Below are 23,798 nucleotides of genomic sequence, written 5' to 3'. Positions count from 1 at the left end.
CTTACACCCCCACAATGCACTGCTTATGACTTCACAGATTACATTACTCATGACATGGTCAGTATCATCACTGATGACATCACTAATGACATCAGGTATGACATCACCCATTGATTATGAGTGTTTTCTCTCAATACCCCCTCCCCATTGCACATTTGGTGTCAAACATGGCAGGTCTGCTACTTTGCACAGACAGAGCTTGATCTTGAAGGTGATGTAGAGGTGCACATCACATCGGTATTGTAAAATGTGTGTGTATTGAGCCATCAGCCAGGTGATCAGGCATTTCCATAGAACAATGTCCCCCAGGTGTACAGTACCTGTGTCTTGGGTCTTGGAGCTTCTTCCAGCAGCAGCTTCATCGGTGGGGAGGGATGGGACAGAGATACGTTTGCTGATGCTGTTCATCTGGGAGTAACATCTATCCTTCAGCCTGACGAGCATCTCCATCTTTTCACTGCAGGGGGTGAGTTGGGAGTTAAGATAATCATAGGTTACTCCAAGGCCGCCCCATTTTTAAAATGCACAAGTATTAAATACACTGACGCCACAAGAGCTTATATTAATTCTCCACTCATTATTAATTATATGTCTATAGGCACACCCTTGCATATATGCACTCTCAGACATTCAGATAACACAGCCTGGTAAAAACAAGCATTAAATGAAGAATTTAGTTCAGTAATAATAGATAGGCTAGTGAGTGCACGCTATAGGTAATCTATTCTAGCTCCTTCCTTCGCTCTAGTAATATCCAACGTTAATCCCACCAAAGATGGTGGTGGTACAACCACCCAATCGAGGGCGAAGGATCGGCCGCCATAGCTCTCAATGAAAGGTAAGCATGGTGTCTCTAACAGACCAGGAGAACCATCCCAGAAATGTAGAAGCCATGACTGTCTCCACACCATACTCTGGAGGTACTCTCTCTGTGTTGTGGCACAAAGTCTTCAAGCAGAGACAGGAATTGATGGAGTTTTCTCCAGCTCTTTACACCTAATGTGATTCCTTGCATGGTGGATACAAGGTTCTCTGTTGGAGAAACCACCATTGCCCTGGTGGAACACTCTAAATGTGTTTAGATTTTCTGCTGAAAACCTGGAAGGGTTAGAAATGTTGCCGCATTAGTTGACGAAAAGTCTATCAGTCAAACTCTATCAGTCCACATAAATAGTCACGACTTGAAACCAATGGTACTTAACATGTTGTTTATGCGGGGAAATGATGGTCTAGCATGGAGGGCAGCAGGGATGGGCCATGGGCAAGCAAACAGAGAACGAATGGCAGGGGGGATGGGGCAGGTGCAGGAACAGCAAGCTGAAACAAGAAGGACAGGCCGGCATGAGCAGGGGCAGTAATCTGTCACAGAGGGCTGGCAGAATGGGGCAGGGGCACGCAGATTGTGAACATAGGATAAGTAGAAGGGATGTAGGGGCAGCAATCTGACTACTTTGAGCAGACTGGCATGGTCAGGGTGGGCACAATGGACCGTGGGAGGCAGGAGAGAGGGGCACACACAAGGAGAACAGAGGGGAGAGGGGAAGGGACAGCAACCTCACCACAGAGGGTAGGCATGAGGGGCTAGGAAACACGGACGGAGACCAGAGGGCAGGCAGGAGAGGGACAGCATATTGATCATGGAGGGCAGGAGGTGAGGGCAGGGGCACACAGATGGAGAACAGAGGGCAAGCAGTAGGGAAGCAAGGGCAGCAGTTTTACCACTGAGGACAGACCGTGATGTGTTGATCACCAGCATGGGGTTGGCCTGCACCAACCCCCGGTTGCAAATGGCTGAAGGCTGTGCACAGGGTGTTTTTGTAATGATAGGGGTGGTGTACCCTGACTGCCTGGAACTTATAGGGGAAACCCAGAGGAACCGCCCCCCCCCACAAAGGCCAAAATGAAAAGAAAACAAGCATTGGCATAGCCAATAGGTCCCGCTTTTGGGACCTTATAAGTATTTAGTTAGGCAGCACAATATCCTTGGTGCAACAACAACTGTTGCATGGCAAAACACTTATAAGGTCCCAAAGACGAGACCTATTGGCTATGCCAATGCTTGTTGCTGTTTTTGTGGTACTGCAATATATAGGGATGTTTTTTGTCACAGTTTACATTTTGGATTAGATAATTGATGACACTATTGTTCGTAGGATCACAATGTCTCCAGTGACAACTTCTTGCTGCCCAGGTCGTGCCGAGGGGTTCTTTTTCCGATGGTTCTGCTGTCCTGATCGAGCCGAAGGCACTGCTGCAGTTGTCTCCTCCCTTTGTGTGTGTGGTTGTGGTTGTGTGTGTGTGGTTGTGGTTGTGTGTGTGTGGTTGTGGTTGTGTGTGTGGGTGTGGTTGTGTGTCTGGTTGTGTGTGTGGGTGTGGATGTGGTTGTGTGTGGTTGTGGGTGTGGTTGTGGGTGTGGTTGTGGTTGGTTGTGTGTGTGGTTGGTTGTGTGTGTGGTTGTGTGTATGGTTGTGTGGTTGTGTGTGGGTGTGTGTGTGTGGGGGGGGGGTTGTGCGTGTGGGGGGGGGTTGTGCGTGTGGGGTTGTGTGTGTGGGGTTGTGTGTGTGCGGGGTTATGTGTGTGTGGGGGGTTGTGTGTGTGTGTGTGGTTGTGTGGTTGTGTGTGTGGGGTTGTGTGTGTGGGGGGATGTGTGTGTGGGGGGTTGTGTGTGTGTGTGGTTGTGTGTGGGGGGTTGTGTGTGGGGTTGTGTGTGTGGGGGGTTGTGTGTGGGGGGTGTTGTGTGGTTGTGGTTGTGTGTGTTTGGTTGTGTGTGTGGTTGTGTGTGAGGTTGTGTGTGTGGTTGTGTGGTTGTGTGTGTGGTTGTGTGTGGGGTTGTGTGGTTGGTTGTGGTTGGTTGTGTGTGGTTGTGTGTGGGGTTGTGTGTGTGGCTGTGTGTGTGTGGTTGTGTGTGGGTGTGTGTGGGGTTGTGTGTGTGGCGTTGTGTGTGTGGGATGTGTGTGTGTGGGGTTGTGTGTGTGGGGTTGTGTGTGTGTGGGGTTGTGTGTGTGGGGTTGTGTGTGTGTGGGGTTGTGTGGTTGTGTGTGGGGTTGTGTATATGGTTGTGTGTGGAGTTGTGTGTGGGGTTGTGTGTGTGGTTGTGTGTGGGGTTGTGTGGTTGTGTGTGTGGTTGTGGTTGTGTGGTTGTGTGTGGTTGTGGGTGTGTGTGTGTGGTTGTGTGTGTGTGGTTGGGTGTGTGTGTGGTTGTGTGTGTGTGGTTGTGTGTGGTTGGGGTTGGTTGTTGTTGTGTGTGTGTGGTTGTGTGTGTGTGGTTGTGTGTGGTTGTGTAGTTGTGGTTGTTTGTGTGGTTGTGTGTGTGTGTATGTGGTTGTGTGTGTGTGTGGTTGTGTGTGGTTGTGTGTGTGTGTGGTTGTGTGTGTGTTGCCTTAACTTATCATGAAAGTCTTACTTTTGAAAACACTTGGGGCCCGATTCACAGAACTAATTTAAGACAAAATCCTAAACTTACTACCATTTTGGTATTCACAGAATGCAATTACTGCTTTTGGTATTCACAGAATGCACTTACTACTTTTGGTATTCACAGAATGGATTTACGACTACTAACTCTACGTCCGCTCTCGGGCCGGAAATTCCGGCCCGGAGGCGGAGCTTCCAGCCCAGAGGCGGGGCTTCCGGGCTGGAGGCGGAGCTTCTGGCCCAGAGGTGGAGATTTTGGCCATGGCTAAATCTCCGCCACTGGCCGGAAGCTCTGCCTCCGGGCCGGAAGCTCCGCCTCCGGGCCGGAAACCCTGCCTCCGGGCCGGAAGCTCCGCCTCCGGGCCGGAATTTCCGGCCCGAGTGCAGACGTAAAGTTAGTAGTCGTAAATCCATTCTGTGAATACCAAAAGTAGTAAGTGCATTCTGTGAATACCAAAAGTAGTAAGTTTAGGATTTTGTCTTAAGTTAATTCTGTGAATCGGGCCCTTGCTGTTTATAGCTCTGCCAATAATCATTATTACCAATAATCAATTAAAATATTATTATTTTATCAACCTAACTAATTGACAGACTGCCCAACAGGATTTGTTTAGCTAAATGTAGAAAGAGGGTCCATATAATCCCAATATGGGAAAATGTTCTAGCTTGCATAAATATTCTCAATTAAGGATCAATCACCTACAACTCAATATACAAGCAGGTTCATAAATCTCCTGCTCAGGCTGTATTGTGCAATATTTCACATATTTACACCACCATCATTAGACTTCAGAGATGTAAGAAGCAAAGAACCATCTGAATTAAATTAATTTATAGCTTTAATATTGGTATCAAAACGTTTTCATAAATAATAATTAGTATTGTACCAAATGTCCTTGTATACATATACATATAAAGCAATACACCAGTTCATTTATCTACATGAGTCATAATTGTTGTTAGGAGGAAGTTTATTGGGAGAAAACATCAATTCCATATATAAGCGCGAAGGCGGGGGGAGGGGCGGAGGCAGGGCGCAAGCAAGAGGAAAGACAGATGGCGCTGAAGGTTGGCGGTTCGTGCGTGCACGCTTGCGTGAACGCTAGCTTGTCGCCAGCCAGCAGCACTTTGAAAACTCACCTACTAAAGTCTCTCCGAGCAGCGCATGCGCGCTGACTCAGCGAGACCTAATAATGTGTCCTGCAGGTTCCGCACTACTTCCGCAGGACAACCATGAGGTACAGTGGGGCTCCCGCAGGATACTGATACAGCAAGACCAATGTAAGCTTTACAATTTGAAGCATGCATTGCCTCACTGTTCTCGTGGTGGTTTCACAGGAGTACAGTGGACCCAAAAAATATAAGAAACATGGGGCAAGGGAGTGTGTGGGTTGTCTGCCCGTGGGAGTTAGAGACAGGACAGGCTAGTGCAGGTTCTGCGACCAACCCCTTTTCCAGGTTATAAAGCCAATATTTCTTTTTTCAACTGTTTTTGTCCAGCTATGTTGCGTTTGCATGTATGAAACACAGAATTTCGAGATTATTTTGCCTGTGTTTGATTATTTCTTCATTTATGACTTGGCTGTGTTGATCTGTATCTAGGTTCACGCTGTACAAACACGCACAACATACATACAAACATGCATACATACACACCTACATTTATGCACACATACATGCATGCATACAGACAAACACACATGCATACACACGTACACACATACATAGTTACATACACACGTGCATACATACATACATACATAGAGGCCGTCTCACGCTGCCATCGCAGTACGTAAACACTTACGACTGTAGGGTGAACTTCTCCAGGAGCTGGGATTGGTTCTTCTGGAAGACCGCCATGTCCTGCTGCATCTTGAGGTATGCCTGCTTCATTTTGCTCATGAGGTCTGAGAGGAGAGAGGAGAGATGTGAGTGCAGAGATTGCACAACATGCATATCACCTAGCAAAGTGTGACAAAACATGCAGCTCATTCTACTCTGGGGCAGATTTGCTAACATTCTGTGCTAGGGGGCACCACATACAAAAGTGACGCAAACTGGTGAAAAACGCTTGGTTTGGATTTACTTTCTGGTGCAAAACTTATTTTGCGTTGGAAAGTTGCCTAAAAGTAACACACGTGTACCAAAAATAGAGTACCTCACATGGAAAAGTATTCTTATTGTATTATGCAGATCAAGGGAAAAACGAATCAATTTATTCCCTTAAATGTTTAGTTCAACATTAGCTATTACTTCAATAATTAATGCATTAATGACATAACATGGTAATCGAAAACAGAAGAACATCCAAGACCAATATGAAGTGAATGTGTGAGTGACGTGTCACTAGGGAGTCCATCAAACATGCGGTCCCGTGCAACCCTCCGGAGTTTTGACGCAAAGCCCAATCTACTAACAATGGTTATGTTTATAGATTTATTTAACGTGGCTTATCATCTGTGAGGGTCTCCAGGCGCTGTGCATGGGCACGGGGAGTTTAAGTGATTTGCCCAGAATAACAGGATATTGCACCGACACCAAGACTCAAACCCGGTTCCCCAGCTCCAGAGTCAGCAGTTCTAGTCGCTGCGCCACATCCTCTCCTGGTAGTAAACAGTGGAGTTACAGAAATGTTTTTAATTTCTCCAAAAGTTTCCAACTTTGCATGTGTGCTACACTGCACAGCGACTACCAAAGTGAGAAAAGCTTTAAAGCATTTCTAAACATAGCACCCTTCTAGTACAAAACGTATGCTACACATCATGCACACACTCTTGCACTATGTGTAAAAGTTTAGTGCACCGTGCTAGGCAGCCTAATTGTGCACCAGCACTCAGGAAAGAACAGGACAGTGCTGGTGTTAGTAGATATGGTGCTTTCCTGCTTCTCCCCTCTCACGCAATGCAGCACAACATTGTTTGCTGCCCTGCATCGCGTGAGGATTTAGTGAATATATTCCTATTTGTGGTAATAACAAGTGAAAAACCTCTCCCGTACAAATACTGTCTGTGCGGGAAATAGTGGGCAAGGACATGTGAAAATGGACGTTGCAACAGATTTGAGCACAGTATTACTCCATGGCCAGGCTTTGCTCAGCACAATGTCATCCAGGGATGCAGAGGTGCTTGCTTCCTTACCTTCATTCTCAAATGTCTACAGCTAATACAAAACATGGCCACTCGTGTAGGCATGCCCCGCAACACACCTTTCCAGACACTTGACCTCACTTCGCAGGCTCCCCATTCAGAAGCCGGCTCTTTTGAAATCTCGTTGCCTTTGTAAGACAGCTTTGTCTGAGTTTGGACCGGCTTTTGTGAAATCACTGTTCATCGGATATAGTCTTCCCTGAGCCTTGCTATCCCCCTCTTGTAACCTTCTCCCACTGCCTCGCATAGACGCTAGCCAAATTAGGAAGCAGGTGTTTTTAGGTCTTGCCTGAGATAGTGCATACGCTGTCGCTTGCAGGGTATTTTGTGTACTTACAGGTCGCTTTGAGCCCACCCATGGCTTCCCATTCGTTGGCTTCATCGTCACTCTCATTTCCTTTCTTCCCAGTGGTCAGTGCTTGCCAGCTTCACTTCCTCCTCATGTGTTTGACCCTCTCCTGGGCCGTACCTATTTACTGCTTTCTTGCCCAGTGTCCTTCCACTGCTCGTGCTTTTAAACTACTTTTTTCTTTAAGTTGCAGCGCTCCATATGAGTTTATGTGTTTGCAGTCTGTCTTCTCCCTTCGTACCCCTCTTCGCTTTGCTGCTTGTTCTTCCCATCAAACATTTTTTTTCCATTGCTTATGAAGCGCACTCTACCTCGAACCACAGCTCCCTGGCACAGAGACCGACACCACAGGCATCATAGACAGCGCACTGAAAGCCGGGGAGCCTAACAGGGAAAGAGACCCACAAGCCCCATCTTAGTCAGTCAGATCTTCCGATTCCATTCCCCATTGAAAAGAAGAATATTTTCAGGAGTTTCCTGAAGTCTGTGTCCTTCCTCTCCAGTCTCAGGCGGAAGCGGGAGACGAGTCCAAACTTTAGAGCTCAGCACAGTAAGGAAATAGTTCACCATCTCTTGGTCTGAGCCTGACCTTAGGTATGAAAGGGGATCAACAATGGACCATCCCAATGGTCTCCGTGGGGCCTGTACAGCACGAAGCGAACTACAAGATGGTTTGGTCTGATTGAATGGAAAGCTCTGAAAACAATGGTCAGGGATTTGAAAAGCACCCGCTTATGGACCAGTAACCAATGCAGGTCCCTAAGCCCCCGAGGTGCCCCACTGTGGTGGGGTAGCTGAAGCACCTGCTGTGTTCTGGACAGTTTGAAGCTTGTACAGCAAGTACTTTGCAATGCAAGTAAAGGCTATGGCAATAGTCTAGCCTCGCTGTAAAAAGGGAGTGGGCGACAGTTTTCTTTGCAGTTAATGAAAGGAATTCAAAGAACCTTTTTAGGGATTTAATCAAAGCAAAACACATGCTGGACACGGCCAAAATTTGTAGTCGAAAAAGCAGAGCACCATCAGTCTTGACTCGTTAGTTCCTGGATACCTCCACTCGGAGGGGTGGGAATGGACGGATCTTCCGGCCACTAGTCACTTGGGTCAAACTTATTCTTTTTTCCATATTAGATGATTTCTGTCTTATCCGTGTTACATTTAAGCTGGTTATTTTCCATCCAATGGACAATCTGGGCACAACAGTTCTTAAAGTTATGCTCAGAGCCAGAGGAATTCTTATCAAGCCAGACAATCAATGGAGTGACACCTGCATAAGAAGTGGACAAGATGGCGGAGGAATCAATCAGAGCCATCAAAGGGGTTCAATAAATATTATATAAAATAGGCCAACGCGATGATCCCTGTGGGACACCATACTTCAGTAACTTTTCTTCTGGGGTGAAAGGACCTAGAGACACCACCTGAAAGCATGTGAAAGCCTGACCACTAATGCCAACATCCAGAGAAGCTGGAGGAGCACCGCATGCGACACCGTATCAAAGGCGGCAGATAGATCTAAACAAATCAGTAATGCATTGATTGTTTGTGGTACCTCCAAAAGGGTGGGCTCCTTAGAATACTTAGGTCTCAATCCAGAGTGAAAAGGGTGCAGGAGATTAGATTTTCCTAGAGCATCCATAAATTGCTCATTTGCATGTTTTTCAAGTATTTTAGAGAGAACAGGGAGATAGGTCAAAAATTGGGGAGAATGGAAGGATCTGCCAATTACTTTTTCAATAAAGGTTTAACAACTGCCAATTTCCATGACTCAGGAACTGACACTGAAATGTATTAAGTAAATGAATAATGACAGGGTTAACAATCTCACCAGCTGTATTAAGTACTCCAAGTGGACAAGCATCTAATGGCGACCCAGATTGCATGCCATGGTGGCACTTACAGTTTGCTGAAGAGCAATGCGTAAACATTCTGTCACTATCGTATGTGGAGGGGAGATTCTTGTTCGCGGCCTTAGGCAGATCTAGATCAGTCAACCTATTAGCGAAACCCCATTGGATTGTGGCTAATTTTTCTTCGAAGAAATTGGAGAGATTGTCACACAACAATTGAGATGAAATAATGTCTGTCGAAGCAGCCTTGGGTTAAAGGAAAGTCTTAGCTATTTGAATGATTTTCTGTGAATCGTTGTTAGCCACCTCCTTTTAAGAAGTAACATAGGATTTTTTTGCGTCACTTATCAATTTATGTTTCTTCTTTAAAGCTAAGGTATCTCTTTCCTTCTCTTCAGGACTATATTGATCTCTCCATCTTCTTTCAAGTTGTTTACATAATGACCTCTCCTTGATCAAGGATGAGGAGAGCCAAGGCGTAGATGGTCTGGCACGATCCTAACTGGGTCTGATGAGTGGGACCAGAACGTTTATGGTTTCCGTAATCTAATTATTCAATTGGGCGAATTCACTTGTTAGCTCTACTGAAGCAGGAGGGCGAGAAACGGCTAAACGTCTGCTTAGCTTCTCATGTGAAGTTCTTGCCCACATTGTTGCTTTCCCCACCACCCTCCCAGCATTGTTTTGTTTGCTCTTGTTATTGATTGTTACCTGGAACAAGGCTGGATTACCAACCATGAGGCGTTATTTTTGAAAACTTTACATCCAGTAACTCCATATTTCTATGTGTTACCGAAAATACACAATGGAGTTCTACCACCGCCCGGGAGACCTATAATCTCAGGGATAGGGTCTCTCCTTGAACCACTTTCTACCTTTGTAGACTTTTTCTTGAAGCCCCTTGTGAGAGCAATGCCTACCTATATTGAAGATACCAAAGACCTGTTACGTATCCTGGATAGGATGCCATTCGACATTACACAAGATTTCCTGGTTAGTTTTGACGTGGAGTCATTATATACCTGTATTCCACAAAATGAGACATTGTCTGTTGTCAAAATGCTCTTAGAAGAAGTGGACCTTGAGAGCCCTACACCAGTTGAGTTCATCATGGCTTGCGCTACGTTAGCCATGAAAGAAAACTTTTTTAAGTTTGAGGACGAGTTATTTCTACAGATCTCTGGAACATCCATGGGGAGCATTTTTGCTCCTTCCCTAGCAAATCTGTATGTCCATCATATCGAGCAGACTGAGATCCTCTCTACAGTCAATCCGTTTCTAGGTCATATTCTGACCTGGAAGCGGTATATAGATGACATCTTAATCCTATGGAGAGGTTCTATTGATACAATCAAGAATTTTCACTCTTGGCTGAATAACAGAAATGAATTCTTGAAATTCACTTGCGAATTCTCCAAGATCAGCTTGCCCTTCTTGGATTTACTAATCGACTCTAATGATGGAGTGCTTAGAACTGAATTGTACAGAAAACCAATGGCACGTAACTCTCTATTACACTTCCAGAGCTTCCACCCGAGAGCTTTAAGGGAGAATTTGCCATTTGGCCAATTTCTCCGGATACGCCGGAACTGTTCCGACATGTCTAAGTATCAAGAACATGCCTCCCAACTTTCAACACAGCTTCTTGATAGACAATATCCTAAGAAAATCATCAGAACATCTATGAAAAGGGCTGTTAATAATCATAGAGAGGCTCTCCTTGAAAAAAGGATTCGTAATCCAACTGATGAGGATGAAAGAATTACATGCGTCAACACGTATTGCTGTTACTCTAACGCATTGAAGAAGAGCATCCTAAAGAACTGGAGATTACTTAAGATTGAAGGAAAAGCTTTACCTCCCCCTCTCTTTGCCTTTAAAAGGAGCTCCAACATAAAGGATCAGTTGGTACATACACGTCCTAGAGAGATGAGAAGTGTGGCAAACACTACATTATGGGGCTTACCTCCTGTTAAAGGCCATTTCCCTTGCGGTACCTGTTCGGTGTGCCCCCAAACCTCACATGCAACAGAGGTAGACATTGGTACGAATAGACCTTGGACCCTGAATAAACACATTAATTGCAATAGTGAAAGAGTCATCTATCTGATACAATGCCCATGCAACAAGAATTATGTGGGCATGACATCTCGAAAGATCAAGATAAGAATATCAGAACATAAGAGCACTATTCGGTGTAAAAAAAGTGCGACGAAACTCACGAATCATTTCATTGCAGCAGGCCACAAAGAAACTGACCTATACTGGGTTATTTTAGAACAACCTCCCATTCCTTCACACATAACAGATGTCCAACATTTCCTGCTACGCAGAGAACAACGATGGGTATATCGATTACACTCGGATACCATGGGGCTGAATGACGACATTCCTTGGCTGATGTTATAAATCCGGTGCACACTTGAGTGTATTACCTGTTATCCAGATAAAACCTGGCCCTGTCCCTTTAACTGTCTTTGCCATTCTTTGTTTCGTAGGGTTTAGTAACATTCAGGACGCAAGGACAGCTCGTACACTAATGGGTCCTTTATACACGCATGCGCGCGCTCGAATGCTATCTAGTAAGCACGGAGGATCACATACCATTGATGATTAGTGTCTCTGTTTCGCACATGCGTGCGAGAACAGTTCCTTCATAGTCTAGCGGTGTATTTTTTACACATGCGCATTAGAGCAGAATTTAGAACAGGCAGTAACTTGGCCACCTTTGCAAAAAAACGAACCTGCAGTCAATTAAGTTCCCTGGGCCATGAAAAGCGCGTAGACTTTCTTGTCGGTACCTCCGGTCTTTACTCAAAGACCGCCCTGGGGTACCGACGGAGAGGTAGGTTTGGCGCTCCCCCATCCCTCCTTTTTTCTCTCCAACTATTTTAGAGTGCGAGATACTAGCTGAATTTTTTGTTCCTGCGAACAACTAAGTCACTTGTTGTGTTAGAGATGAGGAAGCGTGACCATTGAGTATACCCCCTTGTGGGTATTTAGAATAACGATGCATTCTACAAACAGTTTTCCAGACAGTTAGTTTTATTTTAGTAAAAAACAATTTGCTTCTTTCAAATACTACATAGCTGGAGATAATCCAATATTCAGATCACGGCCATGTTTTCCATCCTTGTGAGAGTACACTGTCTAAGTCTCGTTTTTGCTAGCCAAATTAACTAGGAGGCTACACTTTGGGCATCATAACTAGGAGCCTGATTTTGTCTTCCTTTTAAATAGAGCGGGCCCCCTTCCCTGAGTAAGGACCAGGTTGAGGTGAGGGCGCAACCCAATGACTATGGGTAAGTGCAATTTAATTAAATTATTAAGTGCTTTGAAGCATCACTGAATGCTCTAGTTCTGACCGATTGCTGAATCTAAGTACTCCAGGAGCAATATTACTACCAACTGTTCTTTTGTTTTCGTAGGTATCCGGTTTCGATATCTTGAAATGTAAGAATTGACCGGTGCGGTAGGATTCTTTTCTTGAAGTATTTTTCACTGTATATATTCTTTTTGTCACGTTTTTCACTTAAATAGCAGCATCTAAGATCCTGAGGAAAGCCCTGATACTTATAGATCATAGTGGGCAGAAACATGTCGACCCTACCAATATGGACAATAGCATAAAAATTTGTGCTAAATTGCCATACTGCTTTTTAAATATGACAGGGGCACTCTGCTAAATAAAGAACATTTGAGCTCCTCTAGTCATTTTTATTTTTCACTATTATTATTTAGTGCTGCTTATTTTAGGACTCTCTTCACAACTTTTGGGCATATTATCGCTTTTTGACACATATTGAGATCTGACAGCAACCCTCCTTTGTTGCGTTCTCTCTGTGCGTTACCTGGTCGATATGTCAAGACCATGTTCGTTACACTGAGGAATACAGACCCAAATGATGACAAATCCACAACCTTCTGTGATTGATGGGTCCTGTCTTAGAAGGGTTCTCTCCTAAAGAGATGTCAGAACAGTTGTAAATTATGCTTTCTGGTTTAGTTTTTTGATTCAGCACCAGACCCAGGTTATTTTTGTGGTTATTGATTGTCACCTCCCACCCTGCATTGTTGCTTACCCGCGTTGTTGCTTTCCCCACCATCCTTCCAGCATTGTTTTATTTGCTCCTGTTGTTGACTGCCGCCTCCCACCCTGCATTGTTGCTTGCCCAAGTTGTTGGTCTCCCCACCATCCGCCCAGCATTGTTTTGTTTCCTCCTATTGTTGACTGCCGCCTCCCACCCTGCATTGTTGCTTGCCCAAGTTGTTGGTCTCCCCACCATCCGCCCAGCATTGTTTTGTTTCCTCCTGTTGTTGACTGCCGCCTCCCACCCTGCATTGTTGCTTGCCCAAGTTGTTGGTCTCCCCACCATCCGCCCAGCATTGTTTTGTTTCCTCCTGTTGTTGACTGCCGCCTCCCACCCTGCATTGTTGCTTGCCCAAGTTGTTGGTCTCCCCACCATCCGTCCAGCATTGTTTTGTTTCCTCCTGTTGTTGTTTGTCGCCTCTCACCCTGCATTGTTGCTTGCCCACATTGTTGCTTCCCTCTCCCACCCTCTCATCTTGCGTTGTTTTGTTTAGGCTTGCCCCTGTGCTGTTTGCCCCCTCCCATCCTCCCATCTTGTATTTTTGCTTGTCCCCTCCAGCCCTGCATTGCTGCTTCCTTCCCGCCCCGCCAAAAAAGAGCATTGGCAAAGCCAATAGGTCTTGCCCATGCAACCTATTGGCTTTGTCAGTGTTTTTAGTCATGTTGCACAGTAGGTAACACGGCTGCAATGCAAGTGCAACATGGCTTAGTTTTTTTTTTTAAACCGCTTTGATGTGGTAAGTGCTGGCAACATCATAAAACTCTTTTTGCTGGAGGGAGGCATTTACACCCTCTGTGTTACACCCCTGCCATACTTCCCTCTGAGATGCCTTCTACTACACCCTCCCACCTGCAATTTTTTTTTTTTAAGTGTAAGACACGGCCAGGGCTTGCTGCATCATGGCAATTTATTTAAACTTTCAGCCGTGCTGCTGTGCAACATTGGCAAAGGCAATAGCTTGTATAGACGAGACCCATTGACTGTGCCAATGCTTGTTGTTTTATCTGACAGCCAGGGCGTGCAGTAGCCTGCTGGTGGCCATTGCAAACGTTCCAAAGCATGTGTCTTTCCGTAGGTCACTTGAGCCCTGTGCTGTGTCTCTCTGCCCGCTCATGCTGACTTCACTTGAGCAGTCTTGGAACTGTTGAAGAAGTCCCTGCTCGAGCTTTAGAAGAATCTATTCATTCACACATTCAATCTGAATACGCAATTTATGGAGCGCAGCACTACTCGGGGTCTCTAGGCACTACAGGAATCTGAGCAGACAATGATTAGGGAAATAGCCAGGTTTTAAGAGCTGTCGTGCAGACGGCATTACTGTGAGAGCTGTTTTCTTTTTGTTTGCTTTATATACATTAGAAAAAGAGTTTACTCAAATGTACCTGCATTTACAGTGTTCTCCATCTTGGATTGATGGAAAAAAACACAATTTGACACCTGAAATGCAGACCGAGCGTTCCCAGAGGCTCCTGCCAGCGCCGTACCCAAGCAAGGACACCCCACCCGTGCCAGGCTACCGTCGTACACTGTATCGACCAGCGTGCTCGAGCAACCGCGAGAGGGGTTACATACAATGTACTGTGAGAGAATCCTCAAAGGCATTCTGTGGTAAAGTGTTTCTTCTTGCTTGTTCCTCACCGGTGCTTATCCTGCGAACCGCGCAGTCGTGTAGATATGTAGGAAAGTCGTGATCTAAAGTCCTGTGAATGGATGTGCCTTTCTCTGTACCCTGGAACCCCCATCTTTAGAAGGCGAATCTATGCCAGATTCCATATAGAACTTTACTAAGGGACTGATTCACATCTTGGTAAACGGGTTACTCCATCACAACGATGAGGGATATCCCCTTCACCAAAATGTAAATCACGTTATATCCCATGGGATTTATACTTCTGTTAGCAGGATATCTGTCACCGTTGTGACGGAGTAACCAGTCCGCCAAGATCTCAACCAGCCCTAAGTTCTTTGGGGCAGATTTACAATAATCGAACGCAGCGCGGTGCAACAAGTCATTTTGCTGCACAGCGCTGCGTTCGTTTGGAAGCACAGGGAGGCAACATATTTACAACAATATGTCGCAGCTCTGTGCTTCCCCTTGCGAAGGTGCTCAAATTGCTGCCATGCGCCGACACAGGCACCCTTGCAGCATGGTTCAAGGATGCCTGCGTCACGGGGATGATTGTTTATGTGCAGGAAGGGTCCCCTGCCTGCACATAAACAATCAGAAATGGTGTTTTACAACTTCTATGTGAGCTGCATTAGCACACATGGAACTTGTAAAACGTCTTTATTTAAAGGACAGTTTATGTGAAGGAAGGGATGCCTTCCTGTACATAAACAATCACCAGAGGTAATTTCCCCTTTCTATGCGTGCTGCAGAATGCTGCACGCATAGAAAGAGGAAAAAACGAGGAAAAATGCATACATTTCCGCCTCCCCTGGGGATGAAGGGTAATACCCAGAAACCAATCCCAGGATGCTTGTTTCCGGTCCAGGGAGGACCTGGCTTGGCAGTTCACTCTGGACTGTTCCCATGAGGCACAGAGTCAAGACTGATTTGCATATGGCCATGTCTGAACTGGGGTGGCATGGTGAGCAAAAGAATGATGGCTTTAACCCAGATCTCTTGACTGGGCTTGAATGTTTGATTTGTTCTGCATTCTGTCCATCATTTTTGTGTCTTTTGACACCTATATGAAGGCATTAAAACCAGATTTCTTTTTCTTTTCCAATCCACCCAAAATCAAGCAGCCTGTAGGAACATCGGTGCCTCTCGTTCCTGCCAAGTGCAGCCTATTTAGGCACTCAGCACTGGCTACCAATCCAACAAGGCATCATTCTCAAACTATTCTCTCTATTCACAGCGCCGTTTATGGGAACTGTGAAAGATTACTGCCAGGATATATACTCTGACTCGAAGGCTGATTTAGGGGGGTCTTTTTTTGCCAGTGCAAAGACCGAGTGCAAAAACTCACCCCGAGAATGATTTTTTTTTTTAATTCAAATCATTTTTATTGAAAGAAAGGAAAAGAACGTAAGAAAAAAAGAAAGAAAGGACTACATAAACTGAATTGCATACGTTGACATTACAAATAATAGTAAATAAAGGCAGGGTAATACAGTATTTCGTGAAGTACATAGAACACGTACCATGAGATCTGAATGTAAAGTTCGAATTGAAAACGATTGCTACATGCACAATGCTGCACATACAATATCCTTATCCTGGTCCTTGGATTCAAACCCCTACTTGTATACATTTCCGTATAGTTCATTAAAAATATATCCCTTTAGGGATGATTACTCCACCCTTGTTCCCCTCCCCTTACATTATAAAGTACACGACAAGTAAAGTCTACTTCGCCATTAACCAGTAGACATGACTGTAACACGTCATGGAGGATCAAATGAAAATGATTAGGCATCAAGAGACTTCCAAAGCTTCTTATGGGAAGCGCGCCATGGGGAGGAATGCAGAGCAGGGTTGTCAGCTCCTCTTAGAAAGGATAACCATTCTTGCCATATCTTAAAGGACACCTCAGAGGCGCTCTTCCATTTACACAAAACCACTTTACAGGCCAAGGTGAGCAATAAATCAAGCAATTGGCGGTCATATACATTATCGGATCAAGGACACCCAGTAGGACATAAACGTTTTGTTGGATGTTTTCGAGTTTTGTGCATGATGTACGTATCGGTGCAAAAATAGGGAATAACGCATGCAAACGTGCGTGTTTTGCCCACAATATTTTAAAAGTTTTCACAATCTGTGTTCGTAAATAACAGCTGGGTTAAAAGCAAGTGCAAACTGCGAGAGGGCGCAATTTGCCCTCAGCTCGGAATCTGCACTCATGCTAAAATGGGTGCAAATACCATCTGTTCCTTTTTTTCCTGACCATATATCGGACGGAGCCGACACGGCGTTCCTGATTTTGCACTTATCATGGTGCGGAACTGTTGATTTCATCTGCTTTGGCCCACCTTAGGTGTGTGTGACCAGGCGGTTCTCTATATTTGGACGCAGTATGGAAGTCCAGCATCTATTAATAGGACATAGCCATTTTTATTCAATTTAAAACATATACAGAGTGATCCAGTTGTCCATTCTACAGCCATATCCATATGCTGTTTATTCAAAATTGCTACGGGTATTTTGATGCCAAATGTTAGGAGCACCTCGCATATGCCCTGAAGAAGGCCAATGTTTTGGATGGAACGCGTTGGCTGGTCTACTCAACACGGTTTTTGATACGTTTGAATTAAATTGTAATTAAATAAAGAGGATGACTTGAAGAACAGCCTTGGATGCAGATTTTGTAATTTTGTGACATTGTTCATAAGGTGGTGCACCAACTGCTTTGTTTTTGTTAAACTTTGTTAAGTCCTGTTGTGGACTGCACCGTGACAGTGGGTGCTTACACTGTATGCACACGTATTTGGGGTATTTCCCATTGCCTATACAAAGGTGGGGATAGCAGGTTAGGTGCTAGCTTCTGTAGGGTTCCACTGTCAACTACTGCATGGTTTTACCATCTGTTCCTTTTTAATGTTGTCTAAGGCCTAAGTGCCCCTGCTTCCTACTGCCCTCCTCATAAACCAGACATCAAGAGCAGACCCTGTGAAGCTAGTGGCGGCCGACATTACTCGCGGGTGGCGGAACAGGGGGGTGCAGTGGCTTGCACAATTTTATAAATAAATAAATAGAAATATACACTTACCTTGCCTGTGGGTCCCGCGTCTCTGCTCCCACTCTCCTCGTGGGACTCGAGGAGCAGGAAGCCCGGAAGAACAACCAGACTCCCTGACCCAGCACAACGCTGTAGTGCAGCATTGTGATTGGTAAGCACCCAGGATCTCCTGACCCATTATATTGCTGCAATGCGTGTCCTGGTTCGACGCACAACCAGGGAATGGGGGTCTGGGCATGTTGTCCACGCAGGCTGTAATGCAGCCAGCATGGAGAAAGGGGAGAGTGCACATGACTGGTTTGAGTGGCCCAAGAGGTCATTGCACACTTAGGATTGGGCAAACCCCTCTGCCCTTGCCCTACTCCGAGAGTAGAGAAGCCCCGCCCACCCACAGAAGAAATATAAAATGATAATCACTCAAGGTTATTAGCATTCTATATTTCCTTTACTATGCACTGCTCAAAAACAGTGGGGCGATGCTCCTCTGCCATAGAGGAGAAGCCGCCACTGTGTGAAGCAACCTGAGAGCAATGCGAGACAAGCAATATCTGGGCATATTGCACTTGTGAGCAGAATGTACCCTTTGGCTGATTCACAAACATTTCTGTGCACATCATGTGCAAAAAGCAACACGAGCTAGCAAACATCAGGGCCATATTTATTAGAGGATTGGCTTACCCTTGTGTCACGCAAGGTGACGCAAGGGCAACGCAATCCTTGAGTAAGATTTACCGAGCCACACAAAACCACCTTGCATGGCTCTGCATGGCTTGGGAAGTCTAGAGTAACACACGGCAGCACAAGTCTCTACCTTGTGGTACTCTGTGACAAGAAAGTGTTTCATGGCTGGAGCATGTGTGCATTACCAGATATACCAAGACTAGTAAACCTGGGAATGTGTCAAAAGTGTACGCCTTCCTGATAGAGACACAAGGAGGAGATATGTCTTTATTTCTCCTCATTGTTTCCACTTTTTGTGGCACACTTAGAAAGAGGAACAAGGAGGAGATATGTCTTTATTTCTCCTCATTGTTTCCACTTTCTGCGGCACACTTAGAAAGAGGAACAAGGAGGAGATATGTCTTTATTTCTCCTCATTGTTTCCACTTTTTGCGGCACACTTAGAAAGAGGAACAAGGAGGAGATATGTCTTTATTTCTCCTCATTGTTTCCACTTTCTGCGGCACCCTTAGAAAGAGGAACAAGGAGGAGATATGTCTTTATTTCTCCTCATTGTTTCCACTTTCTGCGGCACATTACAAAGAGGAACAAGGAGGAGATATGTCTTTATTTCTCCTCATTGTTTCCACTTTCTGTGGCACACTTAGAAAGAGGAACAAGGAGCAGATATGTCTTTATTTCTCCTCATTGTTTCCACTTTCTGTGGCACACTTAGGAAGAGGAACAAGGAGGAGATATGTCTTTATTTCTCCTCATTGTTTCCACTTTCTGCGGCACCCTTAGAAAGAGAAACAAGGAGGAGATATTTCTTTATTTCTCCTCATTGTTTCCACTTTCTGTGGCACACTTAGAAAGAGGAACAAGGAGCAGATATGTCTTTATTTCTCCTCAGTGTTTCCACTTTCTGTGGCACACTTAGGAAGAGGAACAAGGAGGAGATATGTCTTCATTTCTCCTCATTGTTTCCACTTTCTGCGGCACCCTTACAAAGAGGAACAAGGAGGAGATATGTCTTTATTTCTCCTCATTGTTAACACTTTCTGCGGCACCCTTAGAAAGAGGAACAAGGAGGAGATATGTCTTTATTTCTCCTCATTGTTAACACTTTCTGCGGCACACTTAGAAAGAGGAACAAGGAGGAGATATGTCTTTATTTCTCCTCATTGTTTCCACTTTTTGCGGCACACTTAGAAAGAGGAACAAGGAGGAGATATGTCTTTATTTCTCCTCATTGTTAACACTTTCTGCGGCACACTTAGAAAGAGGAACAAGGAGGAGATATGTCTTTATTTCTCCTCATTGTTAACACTTTCTGCGGCACACTTAGAAAGAGGAACAAGGAGGAGATATGTCTTTATTTCTCCTCATTGTTAACACTTTCTGCGGCACCCTTAGAAAGAGGAACAAGGAGGAGATATGTCTTTATTTCTCCTCATTGTTAACACTTTCTGCGGCACACTTAGAAAGAGGAACAAGGAGGAGATATGTCTTTATTTCTCCTCATTGTTTCCACTTTTTGCGGCACACTTAGAAAGAGGAACAAGGAGGAGATATGTCTTTATTTCTCCTCATTGTTAACACTTTCTGCGGCACACTTAGAAAGAGGAACAAGGAGGAGATATGTCTTTATTTCTCCTCATTGTTTCCACTTTCTGCGGCACATTACAAAGAGGAACAAGGAGGAGATATGTCTTTATTTCTCCGCATTGTTTCCACTTTCTGCGGCACACTTAGAAAGAGGAACAAGGAGGAGATATGTCTTTATTTCTCCTCATTGTTTCCACTTTTTGTGGCACACTTAGAAAGAGGAACAAGGAGGAGATATTTCTTTATTTCTCCTCATTGTTAACACTTTCTGCGGCACACTTAGAAAGAGGAACAAGGAGGAGATATGTCTTTATTTCTCCTCATTGTTTCCACTTTCTGCGGCACACTTAGAAAGAGGAACAAGGAGGAGATATGTCTTTATTTCTCCTCATTGTTAACACTTTCTGCGGCACACTTAGAAAGAGGAACAAGGAGGAGATATGTCTTTATTTCTCCTCATTGTTAACACTTTCTGCGGCACACTTAGAAAGAGGAACAAGGAGGAGATATGTCTTTATTTCTCCTCATTGTTTCCACTTTCTGCGGCACCCTTAGAAAGAGGAACAAGGAGGAGATATGTCTTTATTTCTCCTCATTGTTAACACTTTCTGCGGCACACTTAGAAAGAGGAACAAGGAGGAGATATGTCTTTATTTCTCCTCATTGTTTCCACTTTCTGCGGCACATTACAAAGAGGAACAAGGAGGAGATATGTCTTTATTTCTCCGCATTGTTTCCACTTTCTGCGGCACACTTAGAAAGAGGAACAAGGAGGAGATATGTCTTTATTTCTCCTCATTGTTTCCACTTTCTGCGGCACACTTAGAAAGAGGAACAAGGAGGAGATATGTCTTTATTTCTCCTCATTGTTTCCACTTTTTGCGGCACACTTAGAAAGAGGAACAAGGAGGAGATATGTCTTTATTTCTCCTCATTGTTTCCACTTTCTGCGGCACCCTTAGAAAGAGGAACAAGGAGGAGATATGTCTTTATTTCTCCTCATTGTTTCCACTTTCTGCGGCACATTACAAAGAGGAACAAGGAGGAGATATGTCTTTATTTCTCCTCATTGTTAACACTTTCTGCGGCACACTTAGAAAGAGGAACAAGGAGGAGATATGTCTTTATTTCTCCTCATTGTTTCCACTTTCTGCGGCACCCTTAGAAAGAGGAACAAGGAGGAGATATGTCTTTATTTCTCCTCATTGTTAACACTTTCTGCGGCACACTTAGAAAGAGGAACAAGGAGGAGATATGTCTTTATTTCTCCTCATTGTTTCCACTTTCTGCGGCACATTACAAAGAGGAACAAGGAGGAGATATGTCTTTATTTCTCCGCATTGTTTCCACTTTCTGCGGCACACTTAGAAAGAGGAACAAGGAGGAGATATGTCTTTATTTCTCCTTATTGTTAACACTTTCTGCGGCACACTTAGAAAGAGGAACAAGGAGGAGATATGTCTTTATTTCTCCTCATTGTTTCCACTTTCTGCGGCACACTTAGAAAGAGGAACAAGGAGGAGATATGTCTTTATTTCTCCTCATTGTTTCCACTTTCTGCGGCACACTTAGAAAGAGGAACAAGGAGGAGATATGTCTTTATTTCTCCTCATTGTTAACACTTTCTGCGGCACACTTAGAAAGAGGAACAAGGAGGAGATATGTCTTTATTTCTCCTCATTGTTTTCACTTTCTGCGGCACATTACAAAGAGGAACAAGGAGGAGATATGTCTTTATTTCTCCTCATTGTTAACACTTTCTGCGGCACACTTTGAAAGAGGAACATGGAGGAGATATGTCTTTATTTCTCCTCATTGTTTCCACTTTCTGCGGCACACTTAGAAAGAGGACAATGCCTCTAAGGATTGTTTTGTACAGGAAGGGGCTCCTTCTTGCACAAAAACAATCCTGTCTGCCGTGCAGGCCCCCTTGCACCGAGGCGCAAGGGTGCCTGCATTGGCGCTAGGCAGCACCTGGTGCACCAGAGTAGGGAGAGAGCAGGAGTGCGCCATATCTTGGTTAATGTGGTGCATTCCTGCCCTCTCCATTTGATGCAGTGACGCAAGTTATCTTGCTGCGTTGCGCTGCGCCAAATATTAATAAATCTGGCCCCATACCTTGTGCCCTGGTGCATGCATAAAAGGCAGCAGAAATGATATATATGTTTTTTATTTAGATTTTCTTTTAATACAGCCGTCCTCTAGCAAAAAGAGACTGTGGAAATCCAGACGTTATCAAGTGACATTTGCTGCTCGACTCTTGCACAGTTCATGGGAATCCAGGATAAGTGAAGAACCTTGGACCTGAAGGGTCAAAGGGTTCCCCTATTCTGTGTCTATGGAGAAATGCATTGATACATAGGGCCCTCATTCCTTCTTATTGTTAATCAGTGAATTTAGATCTTCTGTCGCGGCAGCTCTGCTGGGGCCCAAGGACCAGGCTGTGCTGGGGCCCAAGGACCAGGCTGTGCTGGGGCCCAAGGACCAGGCTCTGCTGGGGCCCAAGGACCAGACTCTGCTGGGGCCCAAGGACCAGGCTCTGCTGGGGCCCAAGGACCAGGCTGTGCTGGGGCCCAAGGACCAGGCTGCGCTGGGGCCCAAGGACCGGGCTGCGCTGGGGCCCAAGGACCAGGCTGCGCTGGGGCCCAAGCACCAGGCTGTGCTGGGGCCCAAGGACCAGGCTGTGCGGGGCCCAAGGACCAGGCTGTGCTGGGGCCCAAGGACCAGGCTCTGCTGGGGCCCAAGGACCAGGCTGTGCTGGGGCCCAAGGACTAGGCTGTGCTGGGGCCCAAGGACCAGGCTGTGCTGGGGCCCAAGGGGCAGGCTGTGCTGGGGCCCAAGGACCAGGCTGTGCTGGGGCCCAAGGACCAGGTTCTGCTGGGGCCCAAGGACCAGGCTCTGCTGGGGCCCAAGGACCAAGCAGTGCTGGGGCCCAAGGACCAAGCAGTGCTGGGGCCCAAGGACCAGGCTGTGCTGTGCTCTGGTAGGTCCTCGCTAGCCAGACCAGGTGAGCTCTTTTCTGTGACTCAGTTTAACCTATACAAACTCTGAGCTGGCTCTGATTCACGGTGGCCCCTTTAACTTTAACCATGTTCTTCAAGCAGCAGCAAACCGAGATCGTTTGTACTGGTGAAACGTTTGAGGCCCTGGTCTGTTCAGGACTCCTGTGTCAAAGTCTTCAGGCTTTAGTCGGCACTTTATCAAAGGGGGGCTATTGGGGAAAGGGAGCATTATGTCCCCGGCCCCCACTTTCCATGGCCCCACACTCTTTTAGCAAAATATATTAATAGATTTTTAATTTGAGGCAAACCTGCCATCTTCATGAATAACGAGGACACTGATACGTCCACACCACTAGATGGCACCAGGTGCTACGTTTTCTCTTTCCACAGATTTCTTTTTTTTTAAATGTTTACAAGCAAGTGCTTATAGGACCTGACAAACACAGAAGCAGCCACCAGGGGGGTCTGTATTAGGTTTTTGCCCCAGGCTTCGCAAAAACGTCTGAAAATCCTGGACAAGGGGTTCAGAGCCGTGCTGGTCCAGAAGGGAAGGTAGAATCAGAGAGCTTTGTTATTTATCATAACTAAGGCTCCCGGATTTATGGTATTTATTTTTTGAACATTTCCGTCTGTTTTTATCCATATTTATTTTTCGGCCATCTTATTGGTGTTTATCCATATTTATTTTGTGTATTGTGAGCAGATGAGGCGATAACTAGTATATTTCTGCATTTATATAACGGATAAACTTTGGACACATACCTTGATGCATGTCAGATTTCAGCACATTACTAGCCAAAAATAATAAAATAATAAACCCACATTAATAACATACTATAATAGCACATATACATGTTGAGATATGCAAATTTAAGCACATCACATTGAGCTTTGTAGCCTAACGTACTGCCATTGTGTACAGCTATTGGCCTGAAAGTCATTAATCTCAGCATGGTCAATCACTCAAAAGAAGCCAAATTATCAGTATTTTCA

At 45.2% G+C, this 23,798-nt stretch overlaps 1 protein-coding gene across 4 annotated transcripts in view; it reads right to left on the bottom strand.

The window, feature by feature from the left end:
* The window catches only part of LOC146839585 (uncharacterized), a 241,904-nt gene that overhangs the window by 52,872 nt on the left and 165,234 nt on the right, over positions 1-23,798 (bottom strand). For all 4 annotated transcript variants that reach the window (XM_085651660.1, XM_085651663.1, XM_085651662.1 and 1 more), the window contains exons 5-6: positions 5,219-5,321; positions 321-457 (exon numbers count right to left, since the gene is read on the bottom strand). In XM_085651660.1, coding sequence (XP_085507786.1) covers positions 321-457; positions 5,219-5,321 — 240 coding nt within the window. The remainder of the gene's footprint in view (positions 1-320; positions 458-5,218; positions 5,322-23,798) is intronic.

This window comes from Triturus cristatus, chromosome 4_1, assembly GCF_964204655.1.
Source record: "Triturus cristatus chromosome 4_1, aTriCri1.1, whole genome shotgun sequence".
In the NCBI taxonomy this organism is placed as follows: Eukaryota; Metazoa; Chordata; class Amphibia; order Caudata; family Salamandridae; genus Triturus; species Triturus cristatus.
The sequence above is the reverse complement of the archived record's forward strand: the minus strand, read 5'-3'. Positions and strand labels throughout refer to the sequence as shown.